The sequence below is a fragment of the Manis pentadactyla genome, chromosome 3, assembly GCF_030020395.1.
Source record: "Manis pentadactyla isolate mManPen7 chromosome 3, mManPen7.hap1, whole genome shotgun sequence".
Classification (NCBI taxonomy): domain Eukaryota; kingdom Metazoa; phylum Chordata; class Mammalia; order Pholidota; family Manidae; genus Manis; species Manis pentadactyla.
Genome location: NC_080021.1, coordinates 89,419,770 through 89,441,043, shown reverse-complemented (window position 1 = coordinate 89,441,043; position 21,274 = coordinate 89,419,770). Strand labels below are relative to the sequence as shown.

The 21,274-nt window shown below is 50.9% G+C and overlaps 1 protein-coding gene across 4 annotated transcripts in view; it reads left to right on the top strand.

Annotated features, from left to right (window-relative positions):
* Window positions 1-21,274, top strand: part of DIP2C (disco interacting protein 2 homolog C) — a 307,297-nt gene that overhangs the window by 222,980 nt on the left and 63,043 nt on the right. For 3 of the 4 annotated variants that reach the window (XM_057498097.1, XM_057498098.1, XM_057498099.1), the window contains 10 exons: window positions 261-469; window positions 1,377-1,491; window positions 2,192-2,393; window positions 6,424-6,533; window positions 7,660-7,740; window positions 13,510-13,633; window positions 14,152-14,273; window positions 14,916-15,027; window positions 15,113-15,222; window positions 16,423-16,553. In XM_057498097.1, the coding sequence (XP_057354080.1) occupies window positions 261-469; window positions 1,377-1,491; window positions 2,192-2,393; window positions 6,424-6,533; window positions 7,660-7,740; window positions 13,510-13,633; window positions 14,152-14,273; window positions 14,916-15,027; window positions 15,113-15,222; window positions 16,423-16,553 (1,316 nt within the window). Of the gene's footprint in view, window positions 1-260; window positions 470-1,376; window positions 1,492-2,191; window positions 2,394-6,423; window positions 6,534-7,659; window positions 7,741-8,547; window positions 8,696-13,509; window positions 13,634-14,151; window positions 14,274-14,915; window positions 15,028-15,112; window positions 15,223-16,422; window positions 16,554-21,274 lie in introns of those variants that run through there. The other variant, XM_057498100.1, reaches the window with a different exon arrangement.

Sequence of the window (21,274 nt, the reverse complement as noted above, 5' to 3'; positions counted from 1 at the left end):
TGTGGACCAGTGGGGGTGGGGTTGGGGAGGAGTGAGGGACCCTGCACGTGGACCAGTGGGGATGGGGTTGGCAGGCTCTGCATATGGAACAGCCGGGACAGAGGTTGGGGAGGGGTGGGAGGCCCTGCACATGGACCAGTGGGGATGGGGGTTGGGGGTCTTCCAGCTGCAGTCACCTGGTCCCGGGCCTCAGCAGGGTCGGGTGCATTCAGCTAGAGGAAGATGGGCATCACTGGCACTCATCGCTCTCATGTCCTCAGGTATTCCCTGTGACAAGCTCAGGGGCCCCCATCAGCGAGTACCCCTTCGTAAGGACAGGCTTGCTGGGCTTCGTAGGCCCTGGGGGGCTCGTCTTCGTGGTGGGCAAGATGGATGGGCTCATGGTGGTCAGCGGGCGCAGACACAACGCCGACGACATCGTGGCCACAGCACTGGCCGTGGAGCCCATGAAGTTTGTCTACCGGGGACGGTAAGTGTCCCTTGCATGAACACGTGAGTTTCTGATGCCACATGCTCACGTGACATTGCAGAAATGCTCTAAACCGATAGGACCTAGTGTCTCTTCCATTGGTAATGTCACTGGACTCAGCGACCCTGTGAGTCCATCAGTTCTGAATGTTTGATTTCATAGCAGTTTCCTGAGCCCCTGATACATTTTTATTAATTTCCCCTCTCAGCTAGATGACAACACCCACTTGAAAAACTTACTTTTAGTAAGTATCTGCACAGAGAAAAGAGCCAAGACCAGCCTGGTGGAGGTCCTTCCAAAAGGCCCCAGGGGGACATGTCTGCACGGGAGGCTGAGTCCCGGGCTGTCCCCGCACTGACGTGCCCCTGCCTCATTGGCACGTAGCAAACGTTAATGTAGGACCGGGCTCCCCAGCTTTTTGCTCATTTGGAGGAAGTCACAACCTGCCTTGGCAGCTTACTTGGATTTGCCAGCTGACGGGACTGGGGAGATGCTGGAACACGTGGCATTGCCCCCTTTGTCATTTTTAAGTGACAGGCCCTTTGTGAGGGACAGGCTGAGGTGCCGCACACCTGTTCTCTCCACGAGAGGCAGCTGAGCCAGAGAAAACCGTTAGTACCCAGCCCGGAAGTCCCCACTGACTGGGAGAGCATCCACAGGCACAGGCACAGGGCACGAGTCCAGTGGCTTTCTAGATCTCAGCAGCCCTGATAATTATGCCCAAACTGCTCTCTGCTAGGAGAAGCAGCCCCATCCCCAGAGGTGCCAGCACCTCCCCCCAAGGCAGGGCTTAGGTATCCTCATAGGCGCTCACGGCTGCATCCGCCTTCCTGGGCTGTTGCCAGCAGAACTGGGCTTTGCGCACATCTCCAGCAACTGCTCTGCACTTCCCTTTCTGTCCCCACAGAATAGCAGTGTTTTCAGTGACCGTCCTGCATGACGAAAGGATCGTGATTGTGGCCGAGCAGAGGCCTGACTCCACGGAGGAGGACAGTTTCCAGTGGATGAGCCGAGTGCTGCAGGTAGCTTTGCCCTGGGCTCCTCCCCCAGGGACCCCCTCCGGCTGGGACCCCCTCCCACCAGACACCCTCCCACTGGATCCCGTCCCGTCAGGACCCCCTCCTTCCGGGACCCCCTCCCGCTGGACACTCTCCCACTGGGCCGCCTCCTGCTGGGACCCCCTCCTGCTGGGATCCCCTCCCACTGGACCCTCTCCTGCTGGGACCCCCTTACCCCAAACACCCTCCCACTGGATTCCCTCCCACCAGGAGCCCCTCCTGCCAGGACTCCCTCCCGCCAGACACCCTCCCACTGGACACCCTCCCACTGGACCCCCCTCCCCGGATGTCACTCCACTTGTTCAGAAATCACAGAGACTGAGAAGTGTGTATGTGTTCTAGCAAGTAGCTGTAGGGATACGTTAGGGGTCAGGGGTTTGCAAATCTGGCTCCCACCACCACCTGGGGAGGTCGCAAGTCAGGTTTGTCAGGTTCTTGAGAACACGTTTTCTTTTCTCCAAGTTTCGTTTTTTTGTGTGGTTTCCCACAAGTCCTACATAAACCTGTTTGGGTGGCCTGGTTTGGCCCCTCACGCCAGGAATGCCCACGGCTCACGGTGTGCCCGCTTCTGCAGACTGTGGACGATACTTTGCACAGTCTGGATGTTTGCCCCATGTCTGTTCTGATACCTGTTCTGACATGGTTCCCTCTTGTGACTTCCCAGGCAATTGACAGCATCCATCAGGTTGGGGTTTATTGCCTGGCCTTGGTTCCAGCAAACACGCTCCCCAAAACCCCACTGGGTGGGATCCATCTGTCAGAAACAAAGCAACTTTTCCTCGAGGGCTCACTTCATCCCTGCAACGTTCTGATGTGCCCCCACACATGCGTCACAAACCTGCCTAAGCCACGACAGAAGCAACCAGGTATGTGTGATGGACCTGGAGGGTGGGGGATCTGGGCTCTCAGAACCATGTGCTGTTGGTGCCATGCTAACTGGGTCTTTTTGAGTACAGGCAGCTCTCAGACCCTCTGCCCTCCTGGCCCTCTGCCAGGCATTCTCCAGGAAGTGGGCTTATTTTGTGTAAGTGGTGATTTCTACCCATAGTGGGACAGGACACTGTAGCTCTGCTAGGAAAGCAAGAGGCACTCGGGCATGGGGACATTTGGCTGGAGCCCCACCTTCTCAGGGACATCAGAGCCCCATGTAGTGGGCAGGCAGCTCAGACCCCATGTGCCATCCCTCAGGGCAGTGTCCTTGCACACAAATGAGACTTGCTTCCTTAGGTGTTGGCAGTGTCTGATTTGGGAGCTGTAGCCCCTAACTCACTTTGAAGCACAGGAGGAATCCTGTGAATTTACTTGTGATGCTCAGCAGTAAGTTTGCCTGGCGCTTTGTGGTTTGAGAAGCAGGCTGTCCTTCCTGGCTGACCTTCGGCGGCTGCATGCATTCCCTCTTTGGGGTGATGAATTCCTGGTGAGAGGGACCCACTGTCAGAATGTGGACTGAGGCAGCTCTGCAACATTGAGGTGGGGGCCAGGGGAGGGTCGCAGGGCCCTGCGTGCAGAAGCCCACGTCCTTGGGAAGCGACCTCTCTGGCCTCTGTTCTCTCCTGGTGTAAAGCACAGAGAAGGTTGTCTGCTCTCTGGCCTCCTGTGGCTTGTGTTTCTTACGGCTCCTTTGTCTCTGCCCTGTTTCTGTCCTGGTTTCCCATATTCTCTATCCTTAACTGATATCCCTCCTTCCTTGGTTTTTCCTCTAAATCCTTGGGTTAGGCAGTCTCTGTAGTGAAGTGTAGTTCCTGTGGATGGTGTATCCATGTCTTTAAATTCTAGGGGTACTCTGGCTCCTGGTGGTACACCCCTGAAAATTCATGAAGCCTGCCCCTCATGAGCACATGAGAGGATAAGAAATGGCATCTTATCACATATCTCGGGGCATGAGCATGGCAGTGACCCAGCAGTGGCTCTGTGCAGGCGTGTTTGTCCCCATGTTGATCTGCTCATGCGTCAGGGGCCCCCAGGGCGTCCTTGTGCAGCCAGGTGCCTGGAATTGCCCTCCCCCTGTCCACGCGATTCATCTCAGACACCTCGGCCTGTTGTAGAAGCTCACATGAGCCCGCAGGTCGGCAGTCTGATGACAGAACTCAGGCAGGGGCAGAGGGTAATGGTCTTTTGGAAATCCGTGGTATGAGTGCAGGGCTGCGGGACTTGGTGCAACTGCCTGACATCAGGGAGCCCATGATGAGGAGGAAGGAGGACCACGTGCAAAGGCTGTGGCTCTGGGCTGAGGGCGTCAGGACAGGTGGCGCAGCAGACCTGGGACCACCATGATACTGCAACACGGTAAATGATGCTTTACATACTGGCGATTCTACGGAAAGACATCTTTAAGTGACATTTGGTGTCCCATCTGTTCTTGTTAAATATTGAGAGATTCTGAAACTCTGAGTCTTCAAAAAGCTGTTTTGTAACAAATGCTAAATGGCTGTGGGGTGCCCATCCAGCTGATGGCTTGCCATGTACCCCACAGGTGACATTCCCTGAGGCCTCGGTGCCCTAAAATGCAACAACTTGGTGATTTCTAAGCCCCCCTCAGAACAAACGTTTGTAACCCTGGGCAAGCACTTATAGGCAGCCAGGCAAATATTTATCCATAAGGGTATTGCTGGATGCTTGAAACAGCCTGTAAGATTTAGATGATTTGTAGATGACCTAATTGCATCTCTTCACTGAGCACAAAAGTGTGAGAAGGCCTTTGACACATCAATGGGGTTATTAGCAACTGTTACAAAAATTACCAGAGCAACTCCCTGCTTCGGCATTTCCGGGGGTGTGGTCCATGGGCAGCCTGTGGGGGCCAAGGAGCAGCCGCAGAGGGTGGCGCATCCGTGGGGAGGAGGCTGCACCGTGCTGCTCTCGGATCAGGCGTGGCCCCGCGGCCCCCAGAAACTGGGTGGTGGGAATTTGTGGGCCTGTGGTCTGTGCATGGGGGCTTAAGGAGGAGAGGCCCCTGAGAGACTCAGACACATGTGGATCCATCTCAACCTTCCATTTCAAACCGGTGAATTCTGTACACAGCCACCTCATCCAGCTGTGGAGAGAGCTGCAGTTCCTGGAAAGGACCAATTTTCTAAGTAAACGCAGCAGGAGCACTGCCGGTCTCCTGACAACATTCAGAAAAAATTAATTCATTCCATGTGGCCAGAGAGACCCGTAAGGTGCAAACTTGGCACTGAACACACTTTAGTAGAGACCGTGCAGCACAGAGGAGTGCAGAGTAAGGCCACCTAAGCCCCTGAGGTGGTGCTTTCCTACCCCAGTTTGAATTAGCAGAATATAGAGATGCCTTCAAAGCAGCTTGGCCAATTTCCAAGTTGGCGTCTTAGAGGCCTGCACTGCCCCGTGGAGATCACCGAGCATAAGGGTGCTTCCTGAGTGGTGCACCTACCCCTTTTGAAAGGCCCCAGGCTGCTTGGCTCTCTGCTGGTGTTTCAGACATGGAAAGACCTTCCTTCTTTCCTGGTTTCTTTATTATGAGCTGAAAAGGAATTTAGCCCCAGATTGTCCCACATGGAGTTTAGGTGCAATGCAGCAGGTGCATATGGCACACTCTGATGGCGTTAAGACCAACGGGAAGGCCCCAGCATTGCCTGAACCCAAGAACACCAGCCGGCAGAAGCCCAGACATCTGTGGTGTGCGCCATTCACCAAATTGTAGCCCTGCCAGAGCACCCTACCTCCCTACACACGGCCATGCAGGTTGAGCATCTTGTCTTGTGCAAACCAAGTTCCAGACAGCTGCAGGTCTGCAGAGAGCGCCAGCCTGACCCCAGGGGGGCAGTTGATAGGCTACCCACACTTGGGTCACCTGAGGGTGTTAAGCACTGACCCCCCACCCCTCCAGTCATTCCCATGTGTTTATGTTCTGAGACCAGTGACTGGGTGGTCGTCATGACAGCTGCTCCTGTGCCAGCTTTGTTCATGCCACCACATCCTCAGCCTGAACCTTAAAACCGTCCCACTGCAGAAACAAGCTCAGGGGCAGCACACCTGGTTTACCAGCCGGCAACTTGGCCTTCGTCACATTTGCTGAGGATTTGATGCAGTTGTGGCCTTCAGCCTGAGTTTAGTGGGGCAGGGTTGCCTTTGATACCTTGCCGCGGCCCCTCTGGGGACAGCCCTCCGGCCCTGAGGTTCTCACGTGCGGCATGCTCTCCTTCCTGTGTTTGTTGTGGTTTGTATCTGTGTGTTTGATGAAACAGTGTCAGGGTGGCATTTGGAGAATCTGGCAGTCAGAAACTTTGAAAGTGTCTGCAGCCCTGTAAGAAACTTCTCGTTCATTAAAAAGAGAAAATGATTAGAACAGACTGTATGTGCTTTTCTCTTTGAAATGTTTCATAAACTAAGGACAGCTTTGGTAATCGAGTCAGGAACAGGAACATTCTTGCACATTTCTGTGGGCCCAACCGAGACCAAATGAAATGTGGAGCTAAGTCTCTGTGTCCTCACCTTTCAACAGTACCCCCAAACCTAACACTTACAAGAAACATACACTATTTTGTTGATGTCCATGGCCACTGCACCAGGCAGTGAGGCTTCATGATCCCCAAACATGGCCACCTGGCAGTGGAGTTTGTCTGGTTTGAAATTCCATGCCGTCTTCTGTGTTGGTTTTATACTCCTGACGTGAACAGATGTCAGCATCCCCCTGACTGGAAAATCAAGGCAGCGGGCTTGGGAGAGTGGGGAGGACTTGGGAGAGCACCGGGCAATCTTCGGATGCCCTTAGGCCAGGCCTGTCTTTGCATTGTCATTGTAATGGCTTCTTTGAAACCCCATTCTAATGAGATATTTTCAAAGCCAGGTCCTTAAAAAGATTTCTCCCAAGGTGGGAAGTTGTGTTTTAAGGAACTTCATTGTGTCTACCTCATGTGAGCCACTGTTTCTTTCCAGAAATCGGCCCTGCCTCTGTGATGGTGGGGAACCTGGTTTCTGGGAAGCGGATTGCGCAGGCCAGCGGCAGAGACTTGGGCCAGATAGAAGACAACGACCAGGCCCGCAAGGTGAGAGCTGGGGTCAGCCTTGTCCCCGACCTCCAATCCCAGCCACCCTAGTGCCACATCGCAGAAGTCATCAGGACCGTGTCCCTTCTCTGCAGGCCAGTCCTGTCACTGAGCTTTTGCATCTGGTGACTGCTTCTTTCTCGGTCCTGCAAAAGATGTCCAAGTACTTGTAGGGAGAATGTGTTTAGTAGTGGATGCAGTGGGACATTTCACAGTGGCACAAATTAGGTGACAGCCCCACGACTGGCAGGGCTGAGGCCAGTGTCTTGGAGTCCCTGCCCAGCCTGGCATTCCCTAAATACTTGTTCTTATTATTCCACTAGTCCCGAACCTTGTTGCAAGGACTCAGTCCTTGGCTGTTGGAATTCAGGAAAACGTCCATTCAGAACCTGGGTTTGGAGGCAGACTTCCTTGAAGCAGCTTCAGCAGCCAAAGGAGAAAGCCTGGGGCCACAGCCACACACACCACTCAAGCTTGTCACCCGTGGCTACGAGTCCCCATTATAACTTTTCAGCCTTGAATCACTTATGATTCCCCAAAAGGTGGTCCCGCTCTGTATGGGCTACCAAGAAGTGGGGTGAGTCAGTCACCCATGCAGAGTGCTGCTAATTTGGTGATGTAGGGTGTGTTCTCGAGGCACCTCTGGCACCTCATAGTACGTTTGTTGGTAGGGTGGACCACACGTGGTTGTGGGTGTCCTTTCCCGACCTGAGGCTGACCTTTATCTCATGGGCTGAGTCAGTGACGCATTTAGTCTGTGTCACTTGCAGTGCCATTGAGCATCATCAGGGGATGACCTTTCTAAAAACATCAGTGTGAGAGTGCCCACTTCTAAGACAGAGTGGGCCTGATTCCCCCCCTGCAGCCCCAGAAATCACCGCAGCAGCTCCTGGAAGCCCCAGGAGGAGCGCTCTTCCGAGTTGCTGCTGTGTGAAAGGGAGGCAGTCCTCAGGCCAGGCTCGCCCTCTGCCGTGAGTCCACATAGGCTTTATGAATCCCACATGCAGAGAGGCCCCCGAGCTCGTGCTTACTCTGCAGCTCCTGCATCAGGGACACAGGTCCGGGGGGACCACAACCGGTGCCTGTAGGTACCACCACCCTGACTGAAGGCTGTGCTTTGTTACAGTTCCTATTTCTTTCGGAGGTCCTTCAGTGGCGGGCGCAGACCACCCCCGACCACGTCCTGTACACGCTGCTCAACTGCCGGGTGAGCTGGCCCTGCTTGTCTCAGCCCCCGCCCTCTCCCTGCTCACTGGATCTTGGGAGGCCCCTTTGTGTGTGTATATCACAGCCCTTACCCACCACCGGGTCTCATGAATCCCCTTTGCGTTTGTCACAGCCCCCCTCTACCCACACCAGGTCTCAGGGATCCCTTTTCTATTTGTCACAACCCCTCTACCCCCACCCGGTCTCAGGGATCCCCTTTGTGTTTGTCACAGCGCCTCTCTACCCCCACTGGGTCTCAGGGATCCCTTTTGTATTTGTCACAGCCCCCCTCTACCCCCACCGGGTCTCAGGGATCCCTTTTGCATTTGTCACAGCCCTCTTACCCCTACCGGGTCTCAGGGATCCCTTTTGCATTTGTCACAGCCCCCCTACCCCTACCGGGTCTCAAGGATCCCTTTTGCATTTGTCACAATCCCTACCACTACCAGGTCTCAGGGATCCCTTTTGCATTTGTCACAGCCCCCCTCCCCCCACCGGGTCTCACAGATCTCCTTTGAGTTTGTCACCCACCGGGTCTCACGGATCGCCTTTCTGTGTGTGTGTGTGTGTTACTATTTTGAATGAGACCTTTCCATTTGATGATTGCTTGCAACTGTAGGGGTTTACATATCTATTTTTGTATATATTTTAGCAACATTTTTTGCAATATTTCTCCCCAAAAGTGAATGCTGAATGGTCTCTACAACAGAGATCGATTGCAGAGCCATGAAGTATTACTTGTCTTTGTTACTAAAATACTTTTTTATGGGTAAGAAGTTTGGTTTTAATTACAGACTTTCATCCTTAGGAATGAAATCATTCCTATTTTATAATTAAAGTTCATGTTTGCAGCATTGGGAAGCAAGCTCAGCAGGTACTGTTCCATAATAGTACTTAAGATTTAGGCCTCAAATATGCAATAAAAACCAAATGCTTAAGTCTTAATGTGCGTATTAAGTTTTCTTTTGCTATGGAAATGAAGCGAAGAATAGGTTGTGAGTTGAGGTGTTCTGAGAAGGGTAGGTACTTGTGACTCTCCCAGGTTTTGCTGATCAGATTGCATAACACCAAAGGTGGTATGTGAAGGTGCCTCTTGCCATGTTAAGCAATAAGGAGGCAGGAATGCCAGCGGTGTGCACAAGTCTAACCTGGGAGCCCAACAGTCAGACTAGGCTTCATCATGAGGCTTAGCTCAGAGAACACCCAAGGTGCGTCGCCATGTCGAGGGGCCACGCCAGTCACTTGCTCAGTACATGTTCAGTGTCTCCCTGGGGATGCTCAGCGCCCCACCACCTGGCTCTGCAGAGAGAGCCCTGTCACCCCACCCCCTTGGTGCCTACATTGGAGCAGATGGCACCTCACCCTGGACTAGCTGTTCTGCATTCACTTGTACATGAGGGCAGGACTCAGCACAGTATGTGTGCATCTGAGCCATGAGGCCGGTGCCTTCCCACCTCCCTTCCCCAACCTTCCCAGCCTCTAAGCACAGAGGACCTCGCTCTGCTAGCCCCTCAGCTCCCTAATGCTGTCCTGGCCTCTACTGGGCAGCTCTGACATCCTTGTCTTCCCCAAGGATATTGCTCCTGGAGGTGGCATAGCTGCCTGTCTTCAGGGACTCATGGTGTTACCCCCAGGGGGGCCATAACTGAGCCACAGGGAGAGTCCAGTGGGTCCCCCACACCTGAGGTGGATGCCCCTCAGGCCCCTGTAGCCAGCGACTCCTGCCCTTCACTTAGCTTCTGAACATGGCCGTGGTGCTGACACGACAGGGTCAGAGACATGACGATAGGGTGACATGTGACAAGACAGGATCTGATGGAATAGGACAGGATGTGATGGGACAGGATGGAACATGATGGGGAGTACAGGATGGGACATGATGAGACAGGATGGGACAAGACAGGACACAGTGGGACAGAATGGGACATGATGGGAGGGGACAGGATGGAACACGATGGGACAGGACAGGGTGGCACGTGATGAGACAGGATGGGACAGGACATGAGGGGACAGAACAGAACACAGTGGGGCAGGACATGACATGATGTGACCATGACAGGCACAATGATTAGGTGATGATGTCCTCTGTAAACTATAAGCAGCAAGAGAGCAGGAGTTGGGTAGGTATTGCAGTAGACCCTGCCTGAGCGTGGCCTCAGCCATGGACCTCCCACAAAGTGTGACCTCATCTGTGGCTTTTGTATTTGAGGAGAGTGGATGCAAGGACCAGTACCTGCTGACTCCACAGGTGTGACAGGCGGCTTCAGAAGCAGTCAGCCCCCGCAAGCACACGGAGCTTCGGGCCTTACTAGATAACATGCCCATCATGGGAGGGAATGGGCTTGTGTAGCTGTGTCTGCCCCAGGAGGCAGCGTGCTGGGCAGGGCCCGCCGGCTGCTGCCAGAACATGGCCCTGTAGTCAGCGAACAGGGGACATGCCCATCCCCAACCTGCGCTCAGTCACTCGCCATCACTGGACCCTGGGCCATTTGGGAAAATGTGCTCACTGTATGTGGCTTGTACTTGAAAGGTTTTCAGTAGAAACATCGGACGTCAGTTACGCTGTTGAGATCAAAGCTGTGCATCCTCCCTGGGTCAGCATGGACAAGCATGGTCTCCGGGTAGCCTTCCTCTCAGGCATGAGCTGCTCTGTCCACTTGGAGGCAGAGCATTTGTGGGTCAAGCATCTGGATGTCCTGCCCTCTCTGACCCTTGTCACGCCTGCAGTCAGTGGCCCTGGACCCCCAGATCAAAGCATCACTATCGTGGTTGCATGTAATTTCTACACAAATCAGTCTGCAGGTCAGCACTGTACCATGGAAACGTGACACAGCCTCACATGAAATGTTACAGCTTTTAAAAGCAATAGTTTTAAGAGAGATAAAAGACACTGGTGAAATTCATCCTAATACTGTTGTACTGACCTTGATACATTCCAGATACTGGTGGCCTTACTGGCAGCCCACATTTTCAGGCCTGGCCCCCTCCCTGGATGCCCATTCTGCTCGGGGATTTGACTACCTGGTAGTGGTGCATGTGAATGCGGAGCCATTTGACTCCGAGTGTGAACAGGCTTGCTGTTTCTTGAGAATCATTTCCATCAATGTTTTCTCACTGTGTAGGGTTTATAGCAGGAAGGGGGTGAGTGAAGTTTACATACAAAAGTGTCTTTTATTCCACCTCCTTAACAAACAGCAGCCACTCCTTAGCCTTTTCTTTACTTATGGCAACTCAAGAATTTTAAAATATAAATCCTATTTGGCTTTTTCTTCATTTCTCAATATTCTTCAGTTGTTACTTAACTTAATGTAAAACTTTGCAATGGTGCCAAATTCACAGTTATTGACGCTGAAGGCTGCTGCCTATGGAATGGGGCTGGGCTGGCAGGCCCACTGCACCACGTTGCCATGCTAGCACGCAAGACATTGTCCAGGCAAAATCAGTCCCAGCTTCTCTGCAAGGCACTTTTCTCCAGAACCCTCTTCTTAGTATGTTTCTGAATGGAAGCCCAGCTTTTCCCAGAATGTTGAGGAGGATGCTGGACAGAAAGCACTTGGAAGGGGAAATGAGACACTGAAAATCAGTGGTGCTTCTTCTGAGGGGTGGTCACTCCGCGACTCCCACAGACACGTGGTGATGGGCATGACCGTGTGCGCATGCTGGATGGAGTCGCCTTGCATTTGTTCTCACAGGCTGGACCGGAGTGGAGCGGAGTGTTGGCCTTACCGTGTAGGGCACTGTCCTGTCCTGCAGGAGCCCTCCAGGATTTGCGAGAAAAACGGATTTCTGCTCACTCTGCTCATTGCCCACCTGCTGTTGCAGCTGGGACGTGTCTTCTCTGCTCGCTGTTCAACCTGTAGAGTGGGAGGTGGTGCTGTGAAACAGTCACAGCTGGAGGTGATGAAGACAGCATCCAGTTAGATTTCACTGCCGAGTAGCTATAAATGGGGTTTTTACAAACCAGAGTCAGCATCAGACACTCATGGCCACTGTGCAGCATCACTGTGCCTGTCAAGTCTCAGACTCTTTGCCACGTGACAGCTGGCTCGTTGGGGACTGGTGCCAGCTCACCAGAAACTGGGAGATCAGTCCAGAAGCTGAACCACCCAGATCCGGATGCTTGCTGCTTCAGACAAGGCCACAGGGCAGCAGCAGGCAGCAGTGGACAGAGCCACACGATGGGGCAAAGGACCATGCCCCGTGGCACCCCACCGTGATGGGGAGAGCCAGCTCCTTCAGGACAGTGGGTGAGCACCCAGGAGCGGTGGACCCAGCATTGTGATGCCGAGCTGGCTCTCAGGCTGAACGCAAGGGCGTCGGTTCAAGGAGTGTTGTTCAGCTGGTATAAAAGCGAGCTCTCTGGGCATGAGCCCATGTGTGAGGGCACAGGTCCCAACGTGTTGGCCACGTTTCCTAGATGCATCTCATAATGGGTTTACCCGGCTTTGCTCACTCTGCTCTCTGGCTCTTCCACCTGTATCTGTTTCTAGTTTCTTATTTGTTAACTTTCCTTGAAAGGAAAATAATTAAGGAAAATGTTTACAATGAGAAATGTAAACTGAAGTGGTCCCAGCATGGCAGGAAAGACGGGAGCCTGGGGCAGTTTCCCGGACGCTGACCCTCAATCCTCAGACAGACCACATTGCTCCTGCAGCTGGATACGACAGTCAGTACCTTGTGCACGTTTGGGCAAATGTCAGGAGCTGTCCCTGTGTCCTGGCACACTGTAGAGGTCCCACGCTCCCTGCAGTCCCCCACCCTGCCCTGTGCACATGGGTCATGGTGTGGACATTCTACTGCCTTTTCCAAACACCCCAGTCCCGGACCACCATGTGCTCCAGCAGCTCCAGGGGCCTGGTCCTGTCGACTGGCAGCTCATGCCACCCCCTTGGAAATGTCTCCATGGTCACTAGGTCTGGAGCCCTCCAGAACCTACCAACCCAAATATAAAGTGTTCGGCCTGGGCATCCACAAGCACAGACCAGCCCTGGAGTCTCCAACCCCCACCTACTGCTGGCCGGTTTACCTTTTGCTTAAGGAGAGTTCCTCCCCCCAGTTAAGCATTTTAAGATAGGATTTGGTCATAAAGAAGCAGTTTTCACATAGCTGTGGACAGTGATGTCTCCGTACCTGGGAACACTTTGGGTTCCTTGTGTGTTCATAGTTCCCATTTATGCCTATGTGTCTTTCCAGGTGGAACAGTAAATCCTTTAGGGGATATTTTTCAATCCAAAAGTGTTTTCCATTTGTTTCTGTGTGTTTAAACTGCACAGAATGAATGAATTAGTCCATTTGCTGTTAGTTCTTACTATGGCTTTTTTCCTCTTTCTGGTATGGCCTGTCCTAAACTCCTTCAGGTAGGCTGATGGCTCACAGCACCAGCTGCAAGCTAACGTCTGCCTCTTGACTGCCCTCAGCATTGCACAAAGCCTTGAAATTACTAGACTGGGTTTTTCTTTGTAGGTTTAGCTGTTCTTCAGATCAGATAATTATGTCTTAAGAGATTTCTTTTTAACAAAAACATATCTCAGTGCCTCTTTGGTGCTGTACTTCTTAGCTCATGGGAAGGAGGAGGGAGAAGTGACCTCTAGCTGCACAGGGTCTCTGGTTGGGGGGAGAAAACTGTCTAAAATTGGCAGTGTGCACGACTCATAAATACACTAGTGCCCATTTAACTGACATTCAAATAAGTGAATTGTGTGATACATAAATGGAAGCTCGGTAAAGCTGTTATGTTAGAAAATCTTTCCCCATGTTTTGTGGTCCTCAGGGTACAATCGCGAACTCACTGACGTGTGTCCAGCTGCACAAACGAGCTGAGAAGATTGCAGTGATGCTAATGGAGAGGGGACATCTGCAGGATGGGGACCACGTGGCCCTAGTCTACCCACCTGGTGAGGATCAGGACCACAGCTCCTGAGAGGCACTGATTCCCCTCCGGTGCTGGAGGGTGGGGCTGTGGTTACCACCGAACGCTGACACCCTTTGCCCGCGCCCTCAAGTCTAGCCACTACACCTGTGGGGGCCATGCCACACGCCACACGGTTTCTTGGGCATAAATAAGTGATGTTTCACAAAGACTTTTGTATCTAAATTTCTCTTGTTAGATATCTGAGGTGGTTCATTTAGCCAGTAGTAGTTAAATCCTTTACACTAAATGGGTAATCACAGAATTGGGTAACCTCTTAGAGAAGACGGAGTCAAGCTCCCTGGCTGCTTTGGCATCTCGCTCCTGAAAGGACAGGCCAGGTCAAAGTTGCTGACACTGAACAAAACCCACCAGAACGGGAAGAGTCTGTCAGGGGTCCTGCCTCCCATCCACTGTTTCCAGGCTGCACTCCTGCTGGCTGCAGCGGTGGCCACTGCACACTTTGGTTTGCTGAGTGAGGCCTCTTGCTTGTCTCCTGCTTAGGGATCGACCTCATTGCAGCGTTTTATGGCTGCCTGTATGTGGGCTGTGTGCCCATCACTGTTCGTCCTCCACACCCACAGAACATCGCCACGACGCTGCCCACCGTGAAGATGATCGTGGAGGTAACCCTGTCTGGATGCCCCTCTGGGAGACGGGCTGCCTGGGGAGGGCTGGTTGTGGGACTGCCGGGGTCTTGGTCCCAACAGTGGCAGGGGATGGCCTCTGCCCAAAGGACTTGTTCTGGAAGCAGGAGGCCAAGTCCTGCATGGCTGGGCCGGGCAGGAGTTTTCCTGCGAGGCCTGAACTGCAGAACCTGGAGGAGGTACTGCCCCAGACAGGGCGACCCTGGCACAGTGGCATTTCCCCTGGAGACCAGGGGAATGCGTGTGTTTGTTCGCGCTCTTTCCTCAAGATTTCCTTTTTGAAAGTACAGGTTCCTTTTAACCTTTTTATGCCTGGGGGCATTTAAGAGGATTAGGAAGCATTTAAGAGCACCCTTCCAGGTCACGGCTCCCATCAGGAATGCCTGTAGCGTGTGTTGCGGTCTCCAGTGGGGCAGCACCAAGCGTGAGCAGTCAGTTCAAATGCTCCTCTCTGAGTGACTGTGATGTCGCGATCCCCGGGGACCTCCAGCCCGGTCCTGCGTGTGCCTCTGGCTCCAGTGGCAGCACGCTGCCATCCCGCCCACCACCCCAAGCTCACATGCTGGCACAGAAGTGCACATGCAGCCCATGGTGGTTCATGTCCTCCTCTCTGGCCCTCAGGTGAGCCGCTCCGCCTGCTTGATGACAACACAGCTCATCTGTAAGCTGCTGCGGTCCAGGGAGGCAGCTGCAGCCGTGGACGTGCGGACGTGGCCCCCCATCCTGGACACAGGTCAGCCCCTACCTGGCCGGGCCCCTCGCAGCTTGTCGCTTTCCCCTCCAGGGCAGAAATGCTAACAGCTTTGCTTGTTCCCCAGATGATTTGCCAAAGAAACGGCCTGCCCAGATCTACAAGCCGTCCGACCCAGACACGCTGGCTTACCTCGACTTCAGCGTGTCCACAACGGGGATGCTCGCAGGAGTGAAGGTGAGAGGTGCCCACTGCCCACAGGGGAAGTCCACGGCCCACAGCCAGACATGCACAGGGGCACACGTTCCATTCAGCACAATGCATGACCATTTTGGCAGTTAGCTCAGCTGACTCTCTCTGAATGCCCAGTGATCGCTGTAGTGTAAACTCATTATTATAAGGTTTTTAATATAATTATGTGTTACTAATGTAACAGCCTCACTAGGCCCTCATAAAAACCACACGGGCTCTTGCTGGGTCTCAAGTCCTGGCATCTGTGTAAACTCCATGCACTGCCGTTCCCTGCTCCTCTGGTACAAGCTCTGCCGTGAGTCCCCAGAGCACTGCTTCATGCAGCCACAGTGACCAGAAGGTCTCACCGGAACCGGGCCCTCACACTCGGGTGGTCCTTGTTGGGGCCCCACTCTGTTCTCTGGAACCTCAGATCATGACCTTCCCCTGTTACCTGTCTTCGGGGTCTGGCAGCTGAGCTGGCATAACTTCTCTCTTTTTAGTTCTCTACTTTCTCCCAACATTTTTTATTGTGGGAAAGTACATAGAATGCACACATACCATCTTAGCCACCTGAAGGGCACCATTCAGTGTGTTAACCAGGCTCGCTGTCATTTGCCCAAGCCACCCCTGTCCCCACAACGGCTCTTGTCCTGTAGACCTGAAGCTCTGTCCCCACTGGACACTGACCCCCCACCCTCCAGCCCCTAGCACCATTACCCTTTTTCTGTTCACGATTTTCACGACTCTGAGCACCTCCCTTAGGTGAGATCCTGTGGTCTGATTCCAGCTCAGCAGGCCCCCACTTCTCTGAGCCCATCCCTTATCACTGAGGTGAGATTGCTTGTGCCCGGTCTGCTGGTCACCATGGATGGGGCATCTTCCTGCAGACGACACGTGAACAGGGTATGTGTCCCTGCCTGGAGAGGGGACATCCATGGTGTGGTCTCCCTATCTCCTCTACAGGGCTGTGTGGATCCCTAGGGGCCAACCTGCTATTCAAACATGAGATGTCCTCCCTTCAGTACTGGAGTTAGGAGGTCCTGGGACAAGGAGTAGGGGTTCACTCATCAAAATGGAAAGACCATTAGGACATCAGCTGTACACTCTCCTCTCTAACAGAACCAGGCTCACTGCAGTGGTTCCATCCTAGCACCCCTTCTGGATGGTGCCAGGCTCTAATGGGCCATGTCCGCTGTCTTGCAGATGTCCCATGCAGCCACCAGTGCCTTCTGCCGTTCCATTAAGCTGCAGTGTGAGCTGTACCCCTCCAGAGAAGTGGCCATCTGCCTGGACCCCTACTGTGGACTGGGGTTTGTCCTGTGGTGCCTCTGTAGGTCAGTTTCCTCTTTAAGCAGATTAAGTCCTGCCTTCTTTCTAGGCTGCCTCCAGCTGCACCCCAGCCTGGCTTTCGGTGGAGTGGGGACCTGAAGGTGATCCCACCTTCTGTGGTGTCTTAAAAATGAACATCCATGAAGTTTGCTGAAACTAACAGCACTACCGAGCTGTCTATTGGGAACATGATTCCCAAGTGGGCCTGGTTCCCAGCCTCAGGCATGGTTCTTGTGCCTCTGAATCCTTGCAGGTTCCCTGCCTGCAATTTATATTGAGCCAGTGAGCGATGCAGGCTCCCCCTCAGCTTCTGCCCAACTTGGGGGCAGGAGCTTCACCAAGGGTGGGAGCAAGCACTGGGGGGTCTGCCCTGACCTCCTCCCTCCTCTCCCCTTCCAGGGCCACCAGCCCCCTGGCACCTGGCTCATAGCAGGTGCAGCAATTATTTATGGAGAGGATGAACACATAGATGTTTATTGGCTTTTCTGATTATACATATATGTTCACTGTAGAAACTTCAGCAAATACCAAATAATGTAAAGAAGAAAATAATCATATCACCTAGTAGCATTTTGGCATATGACTTTCAGAGTTTATTTTCCAATGTGGCATATTATTTTTTTATCATTGACATTTTCAAACATGTTGAAGGATGTAAAGAATGCTGAATAAACACCAGTGCCCACTACCAGCTTCATATGGATAAACATTTTGCCAATTTTGTTTCATCTCTCCTTCTAATTTTTCTGTCCCTTTTTTACATGGGGCTTCATAAAGCAGGCAACAAACCACATGTGATTTCACCCATAAACCTGTAAATCTGCATGTAACTTTGTAAATGTATATGAATATATTCATAAAACTGAGATGCTGCAGAATGAAATCGGTCCTCTTTTTTCCATGAATGGTCTATAGTGGGCATTTTCTCATATTTATGAGAACACTCTTGTAAAGCAATTATATTCATGAGTTCCTAATATAGTATTAATTAGATTGAAATCCAATCCTGTATTAGTGAAATACACTGACAATCTAATTAGGACAGTTAAACTTTTTGAGAGAGCAAATTGAATTAAATAATTGAAATATGTTAATGATTTTTGCCTTAATCTAACATGCAGTAGCATTGTGGGTAATTTTTTTCTTGGGAAATCATTCAGAATATGCCGTTCCAGCAGTAGGGCTATAGTGACCATGGAGAAGGAAGCCTGTTCTGAGGCACCAACTCCAGCAGGACTGTCTGTATGTCATCTGGTGGAGCTGCTGGTAAAGTAGAAGCCATGGATGGAGGACCTCTCCTGCAAAATCAACAGGGCATGTACTGTTGCAGGGTAAAGTAAGCTGTCCACACCCTCGTCTCAGCAGTGGGGACTTTGCAAAATGGATCACAGTGACCTTTACGTAATGACCGTCTTTCCTTCAGCTTCCCTCAGATGTCACAAAATCACATGTTCTGTCAATTGCCCCCACAGTGCTAAAATAAAGACACAACAGCTGTAAACCATAAACCTCTTTGTTCTGAAATCCTCTGCAGAAACAGATCCCAATGGATATGCTTTAAAAACTTGGTCTCAGAGCATCCCCCCACAGTGAGGAGGGTACCCGGAATTCATAAGTACTATAAATGCACCTCTCCTTCCTAATGAGCTAGGCTGATCTGGGGAGGGGGATATATATGATGACCCTGAGTGTCTTTGTGTGCAAGAAGGACAGGAAGTCCTCACAGAGGGTTGTCAAACAGACTGCAGAACCAGATCAGAGGGGCTCCCAAAGGACAAATTGCAGCAATTTGATCATCAAAATAAATAGACTGTGATGGATCATAACTCTTTGAATAACATAAGAAATTGTCAACTACTCAGATGTAAACAGATGAACAAGTTGGGAGCTGAGTGAACAGGATCTGTGTGGTTGCCATCCACAGACCAGTTGTAGCGAGTCTGATGTCAGGTGCCCTGGGGGGTCTCCACGAGGAAACAGCATCACGTCTGGGTCATTCCTGACGAAGGTGCTTCCCCAGAATCTCACTGTGAGGGACCAGATGCACCAGACTGAGGTGTGCACCAGCAGAACTGCCTTCATCCTCCCAACAGGCAGTGTCACAGAGGCAAGGGAGTGCAGGGAGCCTGGACAGAGCAGGCAGACCCAACGCAGCAGGGATCCTTCCACTGTGGAAGATGGCGTCAGGGCCACTGGTGACTTGAATAGGTCCTGAGGCTTAGATGGAAGAAATGTATCAATTAGTTTCTTGATTATGATATCTTAATTGGCTTGTGGAAGAATATACATGTATTTGTGGGAAATACCACCTACAGGATTTGGGCTGAAGGAGGATCAGGCCAGTAACTCCCTTTAAATGATTCAAGGGAGAAGAGTCACTTTTACTTTACGTGGAACTTTTCTGTAACTTTGGGATTGTTTCAAAAATTTTTTTTTAATGTAATACAAATAGTTTTTTATATATAAAGGGAACCCAGAGTTCCCTTCAGTCATAAAACAGAAGATCATTTACCTGAGGACCATCGATAATAATACAAGTGTTTCGATTAAAGAATGGTGGCATGAGAGATGAGACAGAGGCTTCCTCCTAAAACCACATATAATATGAAAATATAATTAATACAACTAATCCTGAGAGAGCAACAGGAAAGAGTACTGTGCCAGAATGCATAAACCTGGAGAAAGAGCAGACCTCATGGAACAGGGTAACGTACCAAAGCTGTGGCCTGACAGTACCCAAGCCCTTCCCGCACCCCAGCTCACTGGCAGGAGGAAAAGAAACTGAACAGGGAGGGAATGGAGGCCTGAGACTGCTGAATACCTAGCTCCAGAGATCTGCTCTGGGAGCACAAACTTACATTTCATAGTGCTTTCATGATACTCTCATGATTACGGCGTTGGAAAGCTAAGACAGGCATAATTCTTGGAGAGACTGAGATTCCAGCCACTTGTGGAAAGCAGGGATCCATATCTGGCTACTCTGGGACAAAAGCCTATACCTGTGTGACTGACCCACTGGTTCTGGCAGTGGAGACAGGCACAGCAGCTGGGAGGCGGGGAACAGCTCTTTCCTCCCCCCAGGCACCAATACCACTCCCCCCGATATTTCAATATTGGCGACCCCTGATATTGCTTCAGGGACTGAGCACCTGCAGAGTGTAGAGCTTCTGGACACTAGAGGGCGCCATATACAAATACGAACACCAAAGGAACCTGGTCCAGAGTAAAATTATTAATACAACTCCTGAGAAAGATTTAAATGACATGGACCTCATGACTCCTCCTGAAAGGGAGTTCAAAATAAAAATCATTAACATGCTAATGGAGGTATGGAAAGATATTCAAGAACCCAGGAATAAATTCCGGTCGGAGATCCAATTGTTGAAGAGCACAATGGAGGGTATTAAAAGCAGGTCGGATATGGTGGAGGAGACGATAAATGAAATAGAAACTAGAGAAGAGGAATACAAAGAAGTTCAGGCACAGAGAGAAAAAAGGATCTCTAAGAATGAAAGAATATTGAGAGAACTGTGTGACCAATACAAATGGAACAATATTCGCATTATAGGGGCACCAGAAGAAGAAGAGAGAGAGAAAGGGATACAAAGTGTCTTTGAGGAGGTAATTGCTGAAAACTTCCCCAATCTGGGAAGGAGATAGTCTCTCAGGCCATGGAGATCCACAGATCTCCCAACAGAAGGGACCCAAGGAAGACAACACCAAGACACACAGTAATTAAAATGGACAAGATCAAGGATAAGGACAGACTGTTAAAAGCAGCCAGAGAGAAAAAAAGATCACATACAAAGGAAAGCCCATCAGGCTAACATCACACTTCTCAGCAGAAACCTTACAGGCCAGAAGGGAGTGGCATGATGTATTTAATGCAGTGAACTAGAAGGGCCTGGAACCAAGATTACTTTATCTGGCAAGATTGTCATTTAAATTTGAAGAAAGGATTAAACAGTTTCCAGATAAGCAAAAGCTGAGAGAATTTACCTCCCACAAACCATCTCTACAGTCTATTTTGGAGAGACTGTTATAGATGGAAGTGTTCCTAAGGTTTAATGGCTGTCACCAGAGGTAATAAATCCACAGTAAAGAAAGCAGAACAGCTATGAAGCAAATGCAAAATTAAAGTAACTATCCCCAAACTCAATCAAAGGATAGACAAAGAGTACAGAATATGAAACCTAATATATAAAGAATGGAGGAGGAAGAAAAAGGAGGAGAAAAAGAAAAAAACTTTAGATTGTGTTTGTAACAGCATATTAAGTGAGTTAAGTTAGACTCTTAGATAGTAAGGAAGTTAACCTTGAAACTTTGGTAACCACGAACCTAAGTCTGCGATGGAAATAAGTACATACCTATCGATAATCACCCTAAATGTAAATGGACTGAATGCACGAATCAAAAGACATAGAGTCACCGAGTGGATAAAAAAACAAGACCCATCTATATACTGCTTATAAGAGACTCACCTCAAACCCAAAGACATACACAGACTAAAAGTGAAGGGATGGAAAAAGATATTTCATGCAACTAATAAGGAGAAAAAAGCAGGAGTTGCAGTACTTGTGTCAGACAAAATAGAGTTCAAAACAAAGAAAGTCAAAAGAGACAAAGAAGGACATTACATAATGATAGAAGGATCAGTCCAACAAGAGGATATAACCATTATAAATATCTACGCTCCCAACACAGGAGCACCTACATATGTGAAACA